Source organism: Chiloscyllium plagiosum, chromosome 6 (assembly GCF_004010195.1).
Source record: "Chiloscyllium plagiosum isolate BGI_BamShark_2017 chromosome 6, ASM401019v2, whole genome shotgun sequence".
In the NCBI taxonomy this organism is placed as follows: Eukaryota; Metazoa; Chordata; class Chondrichthyes; order Orectolobiformes; family Hemiscylliidae; genus Chiloscyllium; species Chiloscyllium plagiosum.
Window position 1 is genome coordinate 120,550,757 of NC_057715.1, and position 14,333 is coordinate 120,565,089.

At 40.9% G+C, this 14,333-nt stretch overlaps 1 protein-coding gene across 11 annotated transcripts in view; it reads right to left on the bottom strand.

Moving 5' to 3' along the window:
- Positions 1-5,193: 5,193 nt before the first annotated feature.
- LOC122551006 (membrane-associated phosphatidylinositol transfer protein 2) overlaps positions 5,194-14,333 on the bottom strand; it is a 475,269-nt gene continuing 466,129 nt past the window's right edge. For all 11 annotated transcript variants that reach the window (XM_043692613.1, XM_043692617.1, XM_043692618.1 and 8 more), the window contains 3 exons: positions 10,880-11,063; positions 10,572-10,700; positions 5,194-9,536 (listed from right to left, as the gene is read on the bottom strand). In XM_043692613.1, coding sequence (XP_043548548.1) covers positions 9,213-9,536; positions 10,572-10,700; positions 10,880-11,063 — 637 coding nt within the window. In that variant the 3' untranslated portion in view covers positions 5,194-9,212. The remainder of the gene's footprint in view (positions 9,537-10,571; positions 10,701-10,879; positions 11,064-14,333) is intronic.

The following is a 14,333-nucleotide window of genomic DNA, read 5'->3' on the forward strand; positions in this document are numbered from 1 at the left end:
TTGTGGCGCAGTTTATTCTATGTGTTGTAAAATAAGTTTCAGCTTCCAAATAGCATTAATCAGCCACTAGAAATAGTTGTGTTGATTGTTTTACAATGAATTTGAAACTGCTAGTGAATTACACAGATGTGGTGGATGCTTCAAGTTAATTCAATGGATATATGCTTCCCCCAGCACCTGATATTGCAATTTTATTTGAAGCAATTAAGAAGAAAGCAAACAAATTAAGAGAAGTTGGCCATTGGCCCCTTGTGCCTGCTTCACAATTTTGTTAAGATCATGGCTTCACTTCCTTGCTGAACCTGGTAACCAAAAAGGGAATCAAAAAGGTAGGAATCTCTATAAAAATGTTCAAGGACACTCTCTGGGGAAGAGGCTTCCACAGACTCCCGACCCTGAGAGAAAAGCCTCATCTCTGTCGTAAACAAGGGATTCATTTTAAACCATGTTCCCTTGTTCCAGCTTCTCTCCAGACAGCACCTATCTTTTCAACATCTATCTTGGTAAAGTCCTCTCAGGATCTCATATTCTCCTGAACAAAAATGAATACAGATCCAAGCTATCAAAGTTTTCCTTGTAAGCTAATCCCTTTAATCTCAGGAATCAGTGCAGTGAACCTCTTTTGAGTTGTTTCTAATGCAATTATGACCTAGCCATAGACAATACTCAAGATGTGGTCACGAATAAATTTAATGTCCTGTACAACTCTGGGAGAAGTTCCTTATTCTGATTTTCCATTTGCTTTCCGAATCAGCACGTAGGTGTCTGAAGTATCATGTGCATCAAATTGGCAATGTTCTTTGATCTCTATTTACATAATGTATTGCATTTTTATTTTTCCTGCCAAAGTGAACAAGGTACACCAACCCACATTATAACTCCAGCTGGAAAAAAAATTGCCTAGTTAACCTGTCCATATTCATTTATGGATTCATGCCTTCTCCACAACTTACTTTATCTTTGTGTCAACAAAGTTAGTAACCATTCATTTAGTCGCTTCATTCAAATAATTGCTAGTGATTGGTAATACTTGAGACTCCAGCACTGATTCATGTAGCTGTCCATTTATTACAGTTTTGTCAAACTGAAAATGACCCATTTATACATACTCTTCTCGTCCTGTTAGTTAAATAATCCTGTATACATGCTATAATCTTACTCCCAGCTACATTGCGCCTTGTTGAGTGTCTCTGGAAATCCAATGACACCAAATTTAGCTTCCTCCTTATCCTTGTTAAGTCCTCAACTGTCTCAATCAATTGGTCAAAACTTCCTGATTGCACTGTGATTGTCCAAGTGTCCTGCTGTAAATGATTAAAAAGTTATAAAAGATACCAGACCAAGGGCTAGCTTTCTCATTAGAAAGAGAGATGACTGAGGGTCACCACACCTCAGGTGAGGATCGAGGTTAAGAAGTTCTTCGTAGTGACCTCAGCAGGAATTGAACCTACACTGTGGCATCGCAAACTGGCTATTCAGCCAACTGATCTAACCAACCCCCTTCCTGCTATACCCTCCTTAACAATGGATCTCAGCATTATTCCTGCCAGATTAGGCCAACTGCTTTGTAGTTTTCTGCTTTCTAGCTCCCTCTTCCCTTGGGCAGAGGAGTTACGTTTCCTATTTTAAATTACCTTTTTCTAAATTTTACTATCATGGAAGGACTCTTACTCTGAACTTTCTTTTCCTTTATTTTTTGAATTTATTATGATGATTTTGTACTTTGTGAAGGTCTGTAATGCTGGACCTTTTATTTATTTTTTCAAGAATCTGTACCTAGCTACCTTTCTACCTAAGATAGCACTGTATAAACTTATCACTGCACTCATGTGATGCATGTGACAATAAACCTAATTCAATTAGTCTCTCCATTAAACTGATTGCAAATTTCAATCATGTTATGATCACTGAAGACCACTGAAGTATGGTTCCAGTTTAAAGATATTCATTAGAAATCAGTGACAAAATTTAACATACATTGTTAACTTCATACTCAGGATGTGAGTGCTGCTGGAAAGCCGTAACATATCCAAGCCACTTGATAGTTGAGACAACCATGTTGGTGTTAATTTGGAATTGAGCCAGACTAGGTAAAGATATTAGTGGAGAAAGTGAGGACTGCAGATGCTGGAGATCAGAGCTGAAAATGTGTTGCTGGAAAAGCGCAGCAGGTCAGGAAGGGCTTATGCCCTGAAGAAGGGCTTATGCCCGAAACGTCGATTCTCCTGTTCCTTGGATGCTGCCTGATCTGCTGCGCTTTTCCAGCAACACATTTTCAGCTAAAGATATTAGTGAACTGTTTCAGTTTTCAGAGTGAAATCTTGGTGTATTAGCCACGTAACATAAGCATTAAACAGTTGTATCCTGGTATATTTTAACCATATGTACTGCTGGGTTGTTGTTGATGCTATCATTCCCGTTGGGGTTAATGACAATACAAAGGAGTTCTGCCTGTTCCTTGGAAACATACAGCCCTTGGCCATTACTGTCAAAACCAGTTTAATCCTTAACCTCATTGTTGTTTGTGGAATCTGGCTTTACACAAATTGGCAGCTTTGTCCCAGAAAAGACAAAACGGGACTTACATTTATGAGTTTGGGTCTTTTGAGAATGTGAAGCCTGCTTTAAAACAGTTCGCTGTTTCTCTCAGCAGTTCCTTTGAAGAACATGATTAAACCACAGTCAGAGCAACTCCTTCAATCAACTCCATGACACAACCATTGGCAGCTCAGCATGTCTTCTGGGGGAATGGAAAGCTAGCCTAGACTTTGTGATCAAATCCTCGGGTGCTGATTGAACTCTGGAGTGAGATGGGAAGGTTCAATAATGGTCACACTGAAATCAATCAGGACCCTGATTTGATTATAATGGTTAGTGATTAATGAATGTAAGGTTTCATGCTAGATGCCATAGTCAAAGACTTTCCTGCACAAAATGGTAATAAAACAAAGAACTGTGGATGCTGGAAATATGAAACAAAAACAGAAATTTGCTGGAGAAACTCAGCAGATCTGGCAGCATCTGTGGAGAGAAGGCACAGTTAACATTGATTCCGGTGTTAGTTCTGTCTTAGTTTTAACATAGTTATGAATAAAAATAGGACAGGTCCACAGGTTAAAGTGCTAAACTGAAGGAGGACAGTACGTTAGGATGAAGGAAGAAGCTGGCAGGTTTAGGGATCCCTGGCTGATGAGAGATATTGAGGTTCCTGATGAAGGGCTCTTGCCCAAAACATCGATTTTCCTGCTCCTCAGATGCTGCCTGACCAGCTGTGCATTTCCAGCACCACTCTAATCTAGACTCTAATCTCCAGCATCTACAGTCCTCACTTTTGCCAAGAGATATTGAGGCTCTGGTCAGGAAAAAGAAGGTGGCATACATTGAGTTTAAGCTGTCGGGCTCAAGTGAATCCCGAGATGACTACAGAAAGTGTGGGAGCATGCTTAAGACGGAAATCACAAGGGCAAAAAGAGGGTATGAGATGGATTTGGCAGATAAGGTTAAAGATAGTCCCAAGAGGTTTTGTCGCTATATTAAACGTAAAACAGTCCCCTTAAAGATCAGCATGGCCATCTATGTGTGGAGCTATAGGCGATGGGGGAGATTTTTAATGAATATTTCTCCTCTGTTTACTGAGGAAAGAATCATGGATGCTAAGGAAAAACTGTAAAACAAGTGGTAATGTTTTGGACTGCATACATATTACCAGAGAGGAGGTGTTTGCAGCCTTAAAGCGCATTAAGTTGGCTAAATCCCCATCTTACGGGCTTGATCACGTTCAACCTTGGACGCTGTGTGAGGCTAGGGAAGAAATTACAGAGACCCTTGCAGAGATTTTTGCTTCATCTTTAGCCACTGGTGAAGTTCCAGATGGGGAACTGGGCTGAGGATTGGCAAATGCAATTCCATACAGATGTGTGACTGTAGCACTTTGGAAATTCAAACCAAGGTAAGACTTAATACTGTAAATAGTAAGGTCCTGAGGAGTGTTGTGAAACAGAGGGACCAAGGAGTACAAGTTCATAGTTCGTTGAAACCGGTGTCACAGGTAGACAAGATGGTGAAGAAGGCATTTAGCATGTTGCCGTGCAACAGTTGGGGCACTGAGTATTGGAGTTGGATATTATGTTACGGTTGTATAAATCGTTGATAAGGCCACATGCAGAGTATTGTGTACAGTTTTGGTCACCTTGATACAGGAAAGACATAGTTAAACTGGAAAGAATGCAAACAAGATTTACGAGCATATTGTCAGGATAGGACTTTATTCCTTGGAATGTCAGAGAAGGAGGGGTGACCTTACTGAGGTGTGTAAAATCATGAGGGGCACAGATAGGATGAAAACATATAGTCTTTTTCACAGAGATGGGGAAATGAAAACAAGAGGGTATAGGTTTAAGGTGAGGGGAAAGGTTTAAGGTGAGGGGAAAGATTTAAGAAGGACCTGAGGGACAACTTCTTTACACAGAGAGTGATGCGTATATGGAATGGGTTGCCAGAGAAAGTGCTTGAGGCAGGTACAATAGCAACATTGGAAGACCATTTGGATAGGAAGGGTTGAGAGGGATATGGATCAAATGTGCACAATTGGAACTAGCTGAGTGGGCATCATGGTCAGCATGGACCAGTTTGGGCCAAAGAGCCTGTTTCTATACTCTATGACTCTATAACAATAAGTAAATTATTCTGATGCTAAAATAAATGTCAGTCAACACTGAACAGCTAACAGCATTTTTCAAACATATGCTTTACCCCTGTGATTAACCCTCAGTGTCAATCACAACTTTACATGGCCTGAAATCAAAATATCAGTGTAATAAACAGGCTTTGTAATTTGGAATTATCTCAGACAATCTTGTGGAAACGTTTATGTGCTATAATTTGTGTCAATAACCAGAATTAAAAAGTGGTACTTCCACGTAACTGCATTGTCTAAGAGTGCAGTGAAATTCAATTGGTCTTGATAGGTACCACTCTGCCAATAATAAAGTTCTGAAGAAGGGTCACTGGACCCAAAACATTAATTTTGATTTCTCTCCACAGATACTGCTAGACCTGCTGAGATTTTCCAACAATTCCTGTTTTTTGTTTCAATTTCCAGATTCTTTCGGTATTTTTTACTTTCTGAGAATATGTTGGTCAATAGGTCCACACTGAAATCAGAAGCAATAAATGCAACACAAAGGAATTTAATGCTGTCCCAATTTCATTTAATCCATATAACATACAATTACGCACAAAAGCACACCTAGGCATAACAATGCATGACAACAGCCAGAAGTAGAAATTTGTGCAAGTTTGGAGTGTTTACATACAAGTGAACAGATTGTAAAAGGTCTCTCTACCGACAATGAACCAAAATCTAAGGAATGGAGACTGATTGCAGCAGCTTAAATCTAATATAGTCTTTAGTTAATTTGGGGTGTTCAGCTATTTAACAGATTGAACAAGTTTTCAGTTGTGTTTATATGTAACATTTCTATAAACAAAATATAACAAACACTTCTGAATAAAAAATTACTGTCAAAGTTATCAATATATCGATGGATTTTGCACAGAACAGTGATGTGAGGCTTCAGCAGCTAATGCTTAAATGCAGCAAGTTGTCTTACCTTTCATCAGCAAGATGACCAAGTGTTCACATGCTTATGAAGGGCATGGCTGGATTTATTGGTGACCCTTCAGTGAGTTAGACAGAGTACTAGAAATCTGTACCATTGTGTTTGTCTACTCAGGATTGTGCTCAGGATTGCGAGAGATTTCTTCTGAGCTTTGGCCAGAAAACCTACTGCTATAGGATTGCTGTATTTGATTTTACTCTAAAGAAATCAGTCTGAGACAAAAATAAATGTCAGTCAAGGCTGAATAGTTAACTGCATTATTAAAGCAAGTGCCTGACCCTGTGATTAATCCTTGATGTCAACTACAACTTTATTTGGCTCAAATCAAAATATCAGCATAATAAATAGGATTTGAAATTATTTCAGAAAATCTGGTGGAAAAATATGTTATAATTTGTGTCAATATGCAGAGTTACACATTGGTTTCTGCATTGTGTGGGAGTGCTGAGAAATTCAATTGATCTTAATTGATGCAAAGGCTGCTGATCTGCTCGTAACACTACAATTGCCTCTTGTATCTCGTATGCGAGATGGTGGAGATCTGAATTTGCATCTCTGATGGGTTCACAGCTAGGGCACATCCATTACCTTGTACAGTTAATAGAGACTCAGGGCAGACTTCAGAACCCAATTGTTTAACACTCAAAAGATCGTACATGTAATGGTGACACCATGAGATCAGTGTCTGCCTTGTAGGGAAGGGAAGTGAAGAAACTCAAGTAAATTCTGATCAGGGCCTCGAGAAAGTTCTCTACTTCAGATTGAAATATAAACACAAAATTTTATTTGGCACTTGCTTCAGCTTTGGGACGAATAGAATTTTGCAGCTTCAAAACAAGGGTCGAACCGATTCAGAATGAAAATATCAACATCTCAAATTATTCAGGGAAAGTAACCAATTACTCAATGTGAAATGCATGCAATGCATTCAGAAAGGGACATCTTGGCAGCTTTGGCTGCCACATCTACCACACCGCATTGTAAGTTCCATTCTTGTATAAAAATCAGGTCCATATTCTGAAACTCAAGGGAACTGGTACCTATCTCTGAAACGAGGGAAGAGAATGAATGTTTTAGCCTTCAGTCATTAAAAGGTCACATTTATTCCAGTCCATATGTTACACTGATTGTCAATGCCATGATTACTGATTATGAATAGTGGTTGTATATTGCACTTGTGCAATGGCAGTAAAATTCTTCTTGGTCCATAAAACAATTTTATATATAATGTTCAAAACAAAATTCAAACTTTCAAATATTAATAAATTTTGAAGGATTTGTCACCTCCTGCAATTTATCTACACAAATAAATACCTCTTGCCTTATTTAGACCTACATTTACATATCTTGCTTTACATTATCTACACACATATTGTTATAGAACATTTCCAACATCCCCCTATCTAGTGCATCTGTTATATGGTTTATCTTCCTTTCTTGTGTGCTAAGTTTTGGGATTTGCCAAAAATCTTCTCAGCTCCAATTGCCTTTTAATGAGATAGTAGATCAACGTGGATGGTTGTACGCAGCAGCATCCAGTACTAAATAAATGGACAAACCTTTCAGTAACAGGAAAACATTACTTATTAATCCACCTGGAACAGTTCCTAATTTAAGTGGAAATACATGCAGTTATCTCGATTTGGAAGAACACAGTGTTGTAATACAGAATGGTGCAAATGAGTCCCGCGCACAATTAGGTCCCTTCCCTCCCCAACACATTATAAAGTTTAGGAAGGAAAGTTCCATCAAACTCAGTTGCCTCCTGGAGGCTGGTTTTAAAGAAGCACAGAGTAGAGGCAGGTCTGCAGATGGTGACTGCTGCAAAGATACCAACAATAATTTATATTCTGGACAAATTATCAGGAATTGGGAATTTACTCACTTCAAAAGTGATCTTTTTGGAAAGAAGCATTCAATCTCATTACCTGTAGAGAAACAGTCCATCTTTGTTGTGAGGAACACTGAAGTTAGTTCCTTCTTCTTTAAAGTAAAATTGAGAGTCAGGTGTTTTCAAAGACTGGACAGAGGTTAATGGCTCTCAGTTCTGTCTCCAAGCCTCACCCCAACACAAATAATTCACACAAGAAAATGTGACAACACCAACCCTAATCATTCAAGGTTTTGTTATCGGAAGCACATGGGTTGACCTACATTTAAGAACCTGATTTCAACAAATGATTTGTGCTAACTGTGTTTAAAAACCTGTAGCAATGCAGAACTCATTCGTTCCTGATGTATATTTCATATACATGTAAGCATCACTGGTACTTACGAGTAGCTTTCTTGAGTCAGTTCTCATAAAACCAAGGTATTTGTCACATACTTGTAAGATAATGTAACGATGTGAACATGAAAAAAACGTCTTATTTAATGAACAGAAAATTAAACTGTCCATAGAACAGATGGAAGCTTAAAAGAACTGTCAACTTAGTATCTTTGTTCACATGTTCTGTTAATTCTTTAACCTATTGCCACTTGGCACGGTAATTAGGAGATAATGCATCTACTCATTTCCGACCCTCTGGATCAGCACACACTTAACAAATAACCATCATTTAAACCCTAAAGACCAACACTTGAATTTTCATTACACTTTTAGTCACATCTGCTGCACTCTTCCTCCTGCCTCAAATAGGAATTACAGTCTAGGCTCGAGTTAGATTCTCATCTCCTCCATGTAGCAGTGATGCAAATTCAACTGACAACAGACTTTTAAACTAATTCACAGAAACAGATCATCACAGAACCACCAACATTGATTTCATTTATCAAATGTTTGGCAAGAGATCTAATTTACAATTCACTTTTCATCACTGCAAAAATGGATTCTGTTCCATTGGATGCTACTACATTTCTTATTATCATTCAACAAACCAAGTTCTTCTTAAACATGGCTAACATTTCCACGTGGATGATTCTAATCTGCAATTTCAGGCAATTTGGCAAGATGCCTTGGATTGAATCCTCACAAGTTTACAATCCACACACAAGATTACTCTGATATTAATGTGAAGGTCCTATCATGCACTACGAGGGATGATGCAGTGACAAACGGCAGTAACAGAATTCCAATCTAAAGTTAATCAGTGCAAAAACTGAGGTTTTACAGTATCGAGCTAATAAAGCTAAACTGCATGAAAAATAACAGCTAATCTTACATGATGTTCTTGCTGAATTTCAAGAAAACATATGGGAAATGTCTGGTTAGCAACAGAAACCTAGTGAACTAACATACTATAAGTTATTTGGATAGGAGGCATGGATATTTACAGTAGTCATTGCCAAACCCTGAATAGAAAAGATGCAGAATTAAGCAGGGTCTAAAAGTCTGAACTATGTCTCTATGACTAAGAGAAGGTTTACTTTACAGCTAGTGTTCCCAATGCAACACTGCATTGTTAAGGCCTGCAGTTCACACTAAACACAATGAGTTTACATCTTCAGTATCTTTTTGTTAGCACCATGGTACCCATTTCACCCGCAGTGCTTGCTTCAATGCTCATGTCAGCAGCAGATATTTCATTTGTTATGCTGACCCATTTCCCTGAAGCCGTCTTGCTATCTTTTCCCAGTGTCTTGCCCCTTCTGTTAAACACCAGATTCCAGTTTTGATATGCCTGTGCGACCCCAGCATCCTGCAGTGATGCTCATGCTCCTTTGACTACGCTCCTTGTCTCGATCCCGCTCACTATCAGACTGGCTGTGTGTCCGCTCAGGCTTTGGGGCTGTGGATGCCGTTTGGTGGCTGGAGATAGTGCGCAGCAAATGGTTCCGTTTCCTCAGGAAGTCCGTCTGCCCGGGTAACCCGAAGCTGCCCTTGCGCAGTACCATTCTGGAATTACTTTTAGCAGGACCGGATCGATGGCTATACTCCAGCTGAGATAGATGTGCTGCATATCCATCTGATAAAAACTAGAGCATCACACAAAACATGCATCAAGACATACATTTGATTGGGAGTCTTAAGAAAATATAATAATGCCAATTAAATAGCCATAGATCAGAAAATTTCATCTCTTAATAAAAACACCAAGAAGGATGTTGCCAGGGTTGGAGGGTTTAAGCTATCGAGAGAGGCTGAATAGGTTCGAGCTATTACCCTGGAGCATTGGACGCTGAGAGATGACCTTACAGAAGTTTGTTAAATTATGAAGGGCATGGATAGGTTAAATAGGCAAGGTCTTTTCCCCAGGTTGAGGAGTGTAAAACTAGAGAGCATAGATTTAAGTTGAGAGGGGAAAGATTTAAAAGGGATCTAAGGGGCAGTTTCTTCATGCAGGGGGTGGTACGTGTATGGAATGAACTGCCAGAGGAAGTGGTGGAGGCTGGTACAATTACAACATTTAAAAGTTAAAAATCACACAACACCAGGTTATAGTCCAACAGGTTTATTTGGAAGCACTAGCTTTTGGAGTGCTGCTCCTACAATCACCTGGTATCTCCAGATCATGACCATTTAAAAGGCATCTGGATAGGTATATGAATAGCAAGGGTTCAGAGGGATATAGGCCCAATGGTGACAAATGGGACTAGATTTATTTGGAATGAGTGGTTAGCACGGATGAGTTGGACTGAAGGGTCTGTTTCTGTGCTGATTATCTCTATGACTGTGGGCCCTGTCTGGTGAAAGTTGAAGCTGTCACAGTGCTATTCATATAACAGCAGAGGGGTTCTCTTGCTGTCCTGGAAAATATTACTCTCTCAATGAATGTCATCAAAAGAGAAAAACAATCGTCAGGCCATTTGACCCATTGCTGTACATAAACAAATTGCTCTATTTGTCTCCCAAGTGCTCGGGGACATTGCTGATACATACGAATAAAGTCCTGACTACTGGAGTCCCGAGCTAAAACCAGCCCGTACTTCCAGCACTATGCCTGTGATTGTTATAACCTATTATAAATAAAACTATCCATTTCAAAATATTTTGACAATGTGAAGCAATACCTGACATTGATGCTGGTACTTTTTAGATGAGCGACCTACAATGTAGATTTGTGATGGTGATAAGCCGAGAGAACTGTAAACCGAAATATCCTTTGTGGATCCGTACGCTGCATGAATCTTCATGGACACCTGCAATTTTCAAGAGTATATAGTGGAATTAATACTTGTGGAGACATTGTGTGTTGAAATATTAAATTATTAGTCTCAGTTTAATCAAAAACATATTGAAGAAGGATAAAATTAGAACTGATCATCAATAATTCAAACATTAGATGAGATGCAATAAAACTAAAAAATGAGATGCTTACATCTTGCACGAGGCTGCGAAGAAAATTGGCTTTGTGCCTGAGGGGGTCGTGGACGAGTCCATCACAGAAGGAGACAATTCCATGGGGGAAGTTATGTTGAGCCAGCCAAGCCACTACTCTCTGCTTCTGCATATCGGGACGCCCTGTTACATATATAATGAAGTAGCCAAGATCCTGCCAGTGTCTGTGAACACAACAGCTAATTAAGAATTGCTGTTAAAAGGTTCTACTTTCACAAGTCTCAACACGATCAGTATTATCCCCTAAATACGAGAGTATGGTGCTGGAAAAGCACAGCAGGTCACAGGAGGCCCAGAGCCTGCAGGCCCTTGGCAGAGTGAGAGGGGGAGTTGAAGAGTTCAGCCACGAGGCGGGTGGGGTTGGTTGGTGCGGGTGTCTCGGAGATGTTCTCTGAAGAACTCTGCAAGTAGGTGTCAGAACGCTTCAGAGAACATCTCCGAGACACCAGCACCAACCAACCCCACTGCCCCATGACCGTATACTTCAACTCCCCCTCCCACTCTGCTGAGGACATGCAGGTCCTGGGCCTCCTCCATCGTTCCTCCCTCACCACCCAACGCCTGGAGGAAGAACGCCTCATCTTCCGCCTTGGGACCCAAGGGCATCAATGTGGATTTCACCAGTTTCCTCATTTCCCCTCCCCCCACCTTACCCCAGTCACAACCTTCCAGCTCAGCACCGTCCCTATGACCTGTCCCATCTGTCAATCCTGCTGTGCTTTTCCAGCACCACACTCTTTGACTCTAAACTCCAGCATCTGCAGTCCTCACTTTCGCCTAATTATCCCCTAACTCTCAAGTTGAATTTTCTTTTGATATACAGCCAGTACCTAATTCAGAGTTTTGTTCTTTTTTTGCAGAGATGATTTAGAACATTGTTCATTCAGATTTGTGATAATCTCTCATTAATTTATTACGACCTCTCAGTTCAGCTGGAGAAGATACAATACACACAAAGGAAGCCAACTAGAACTTTTATAGCACTTCTAATGAAATAAACATCTCCAACTCACATAACAGGAGTGATATCAAACAAACTCTGACACCAAGTTATAGAAGGAGATATGAGGGGAGATAACCAATATTTGATGAAAGGCACAGTGGCTTAAGGCAGTGAATAGTGGGGAGGTTTTAGGGAGAGAATCCAGAGTGAGAACCCAGGCAACTGAAGGCGTGACCACTAATTAAAACTGGATGAGCATCACATACTCTCCTATACTCCCTGTTACATCTCTGACTCTTTCCTTCCTCAACTTCACTGTTTCCATTTCTGGGGATAATACACCAATATCTAAAAGAAACCTACTGATCTCCCACAATTACCTCACACCCTGCTTTTTGTAAGAATACCATTCGTTCTTCCACATCTGTTCTAATGATGCCACCCACCATCTCATTTCTTCTCAATTGAAGATTTACCCTATTGAATGTTGACAGGACCCTCAGCCAGATCCAACCCATATCCTGCATTTTTGCTCTTTCCCCCTCCCTCCCAGAATAATGATAGGGGTTCCCCTTGGCCTCAATTTCCATCCCCTTCCCCTCGTCTCCACGTTCAAAGTATCACCCTCTGCTATTTCTGCCCCCCCACACCAAGCAGGATGCCATGACCAAACAACTCTTTCCCTCCCCTGTCAGCATTTGGAGGGAATGTTCCCTCCAGGCGACCTTGGTCCATTCCTCCATCACTCCTAAAATTCCTCCCACCCCCCACTTCCTGCGCACACACAAGAGGTGTAACAGTTGCCCCATTCCTCTCCTCACTGTCCCAGGTCCCAAACACACCCTCCAGGTTGAAGCAGTGATTTCCTTTTTCTTCCTCCAATCTAGTCGGCTGCTCCCTACGGGGGTCTCCTTTACACTGTAGAGACCAATCACAAACTGGGAGACTGCTTTGTGGAACATCTCTGCTGTCAGTGGGAATGATGCCTTCCATCCCACTCACCCCTCCTTCTGTCAACATCATGAATGGTGATAGAATAACAACTCACTTGGCAGAATTCCAAAAGCATCTTCAATGAAGGAGGAGCCTAGCACTTCAGTGCAAAAGATAAGGCTGAAGCTTTTGGAGCAATGTTCAACCAGAAGTGCTGAATGGATGACCCACTCAGTAGTCCCCAGCACTGCAGATACGTCTTTAGCCAATTCAATTCGCTCCACAAAATCATTGGAGGCATTGGATACTACAAAGGCTATGGGCCCTTACAACATTCTAGCAATAGTACTGAAGACTTGTACTCCAGAACTCCCATAGCCAAGCTGTTCCAGTAGTTACAACACTGGTATCTACCCAACAACTGGAACATTGCCCAGGTATGTCCTGTACACAAGAAGCAGGATAAATTAAACCTGCTAATTACTGCTCCATTATTCTACTCTTGATCGTAAGTAAAGAGGTAGAAGGTGCTACCAAGCAGCACCTGCTCAGCAATAACCTGCTAGCTCAGTAATACCCAGTTGCTGACTGCATTTCAGATCTTTAAAAAAACTTTCCTATATGAGCTCGTGTTTATAAGTACAAGGGTTTGTAAGTCAGAGGATCGTAACTCAGGGGCCCCAGCCACGGTTAAAACATGGAATAGAGAAGTAAATTCCAGAGATAAAGTGAGAGTGACAGCCCCTAACACCAAGGCCACATTTAAATACGTGGCATCAAGGTGCCCAGCAAAACCAGAATCAATGGATATTGGGGACAAACTTTCCACTTGGTTGGAGTCATATCAAACACATAGGCTGTGGTTGTTGGAGGTCAGTCATCACAGCTCCAGGACATCTCTGCAGGAGCTCCTCAGGGTAGTATCCAAGGCTCAACCATCTTCAGCTGCTTCAGCAATGGCCTTCCCTCCATCATAAGGGCAGAAGTGGGGATGTTCACCGAAGATTGCATAACGTTCACCATTTGTGACTTCTCAGATACTGCAGAGAGATCTAGACAATATCCAGGTTTGGCCTGAAAAGTGGCAAGGGCTTATCCCCGAAACGTCAATTCTCCTGCTCCTCGGATGCTGCCTGACCTGCTGTGCCTTACCTGCACTACACTCTTTCACTAATTCAGATATCATCGGCATCCCATTACCTAGATGTGGCTTCCTTTTTCTTTCCATTGCTCCCACATCCTGTTGAGACTTTGTTGGGTAATTGACATCTTGAATTAAAATGAATCGGCAGTGAATGAGTAACAAGTATCATCACTGGGTCAGTGACCCCAATACTCACTGTCACATAACGTGCACGAGTTGGTACTGGTAAATGTGAATCATGTCAACTACTCTCCAATACTTAACCTGGCATTTCAAGCCTGAACATTGTCTGTCTGAGCTCCACAATATTTATCATTGAATGTGCCAAGGCCAGCATCGGTTGCCCATCCTTTGTTTCCACTTGGACTGAGCAGCTTGCTAGGGCTATTTCAGAGGAAAGATTAAAGGCTGTGG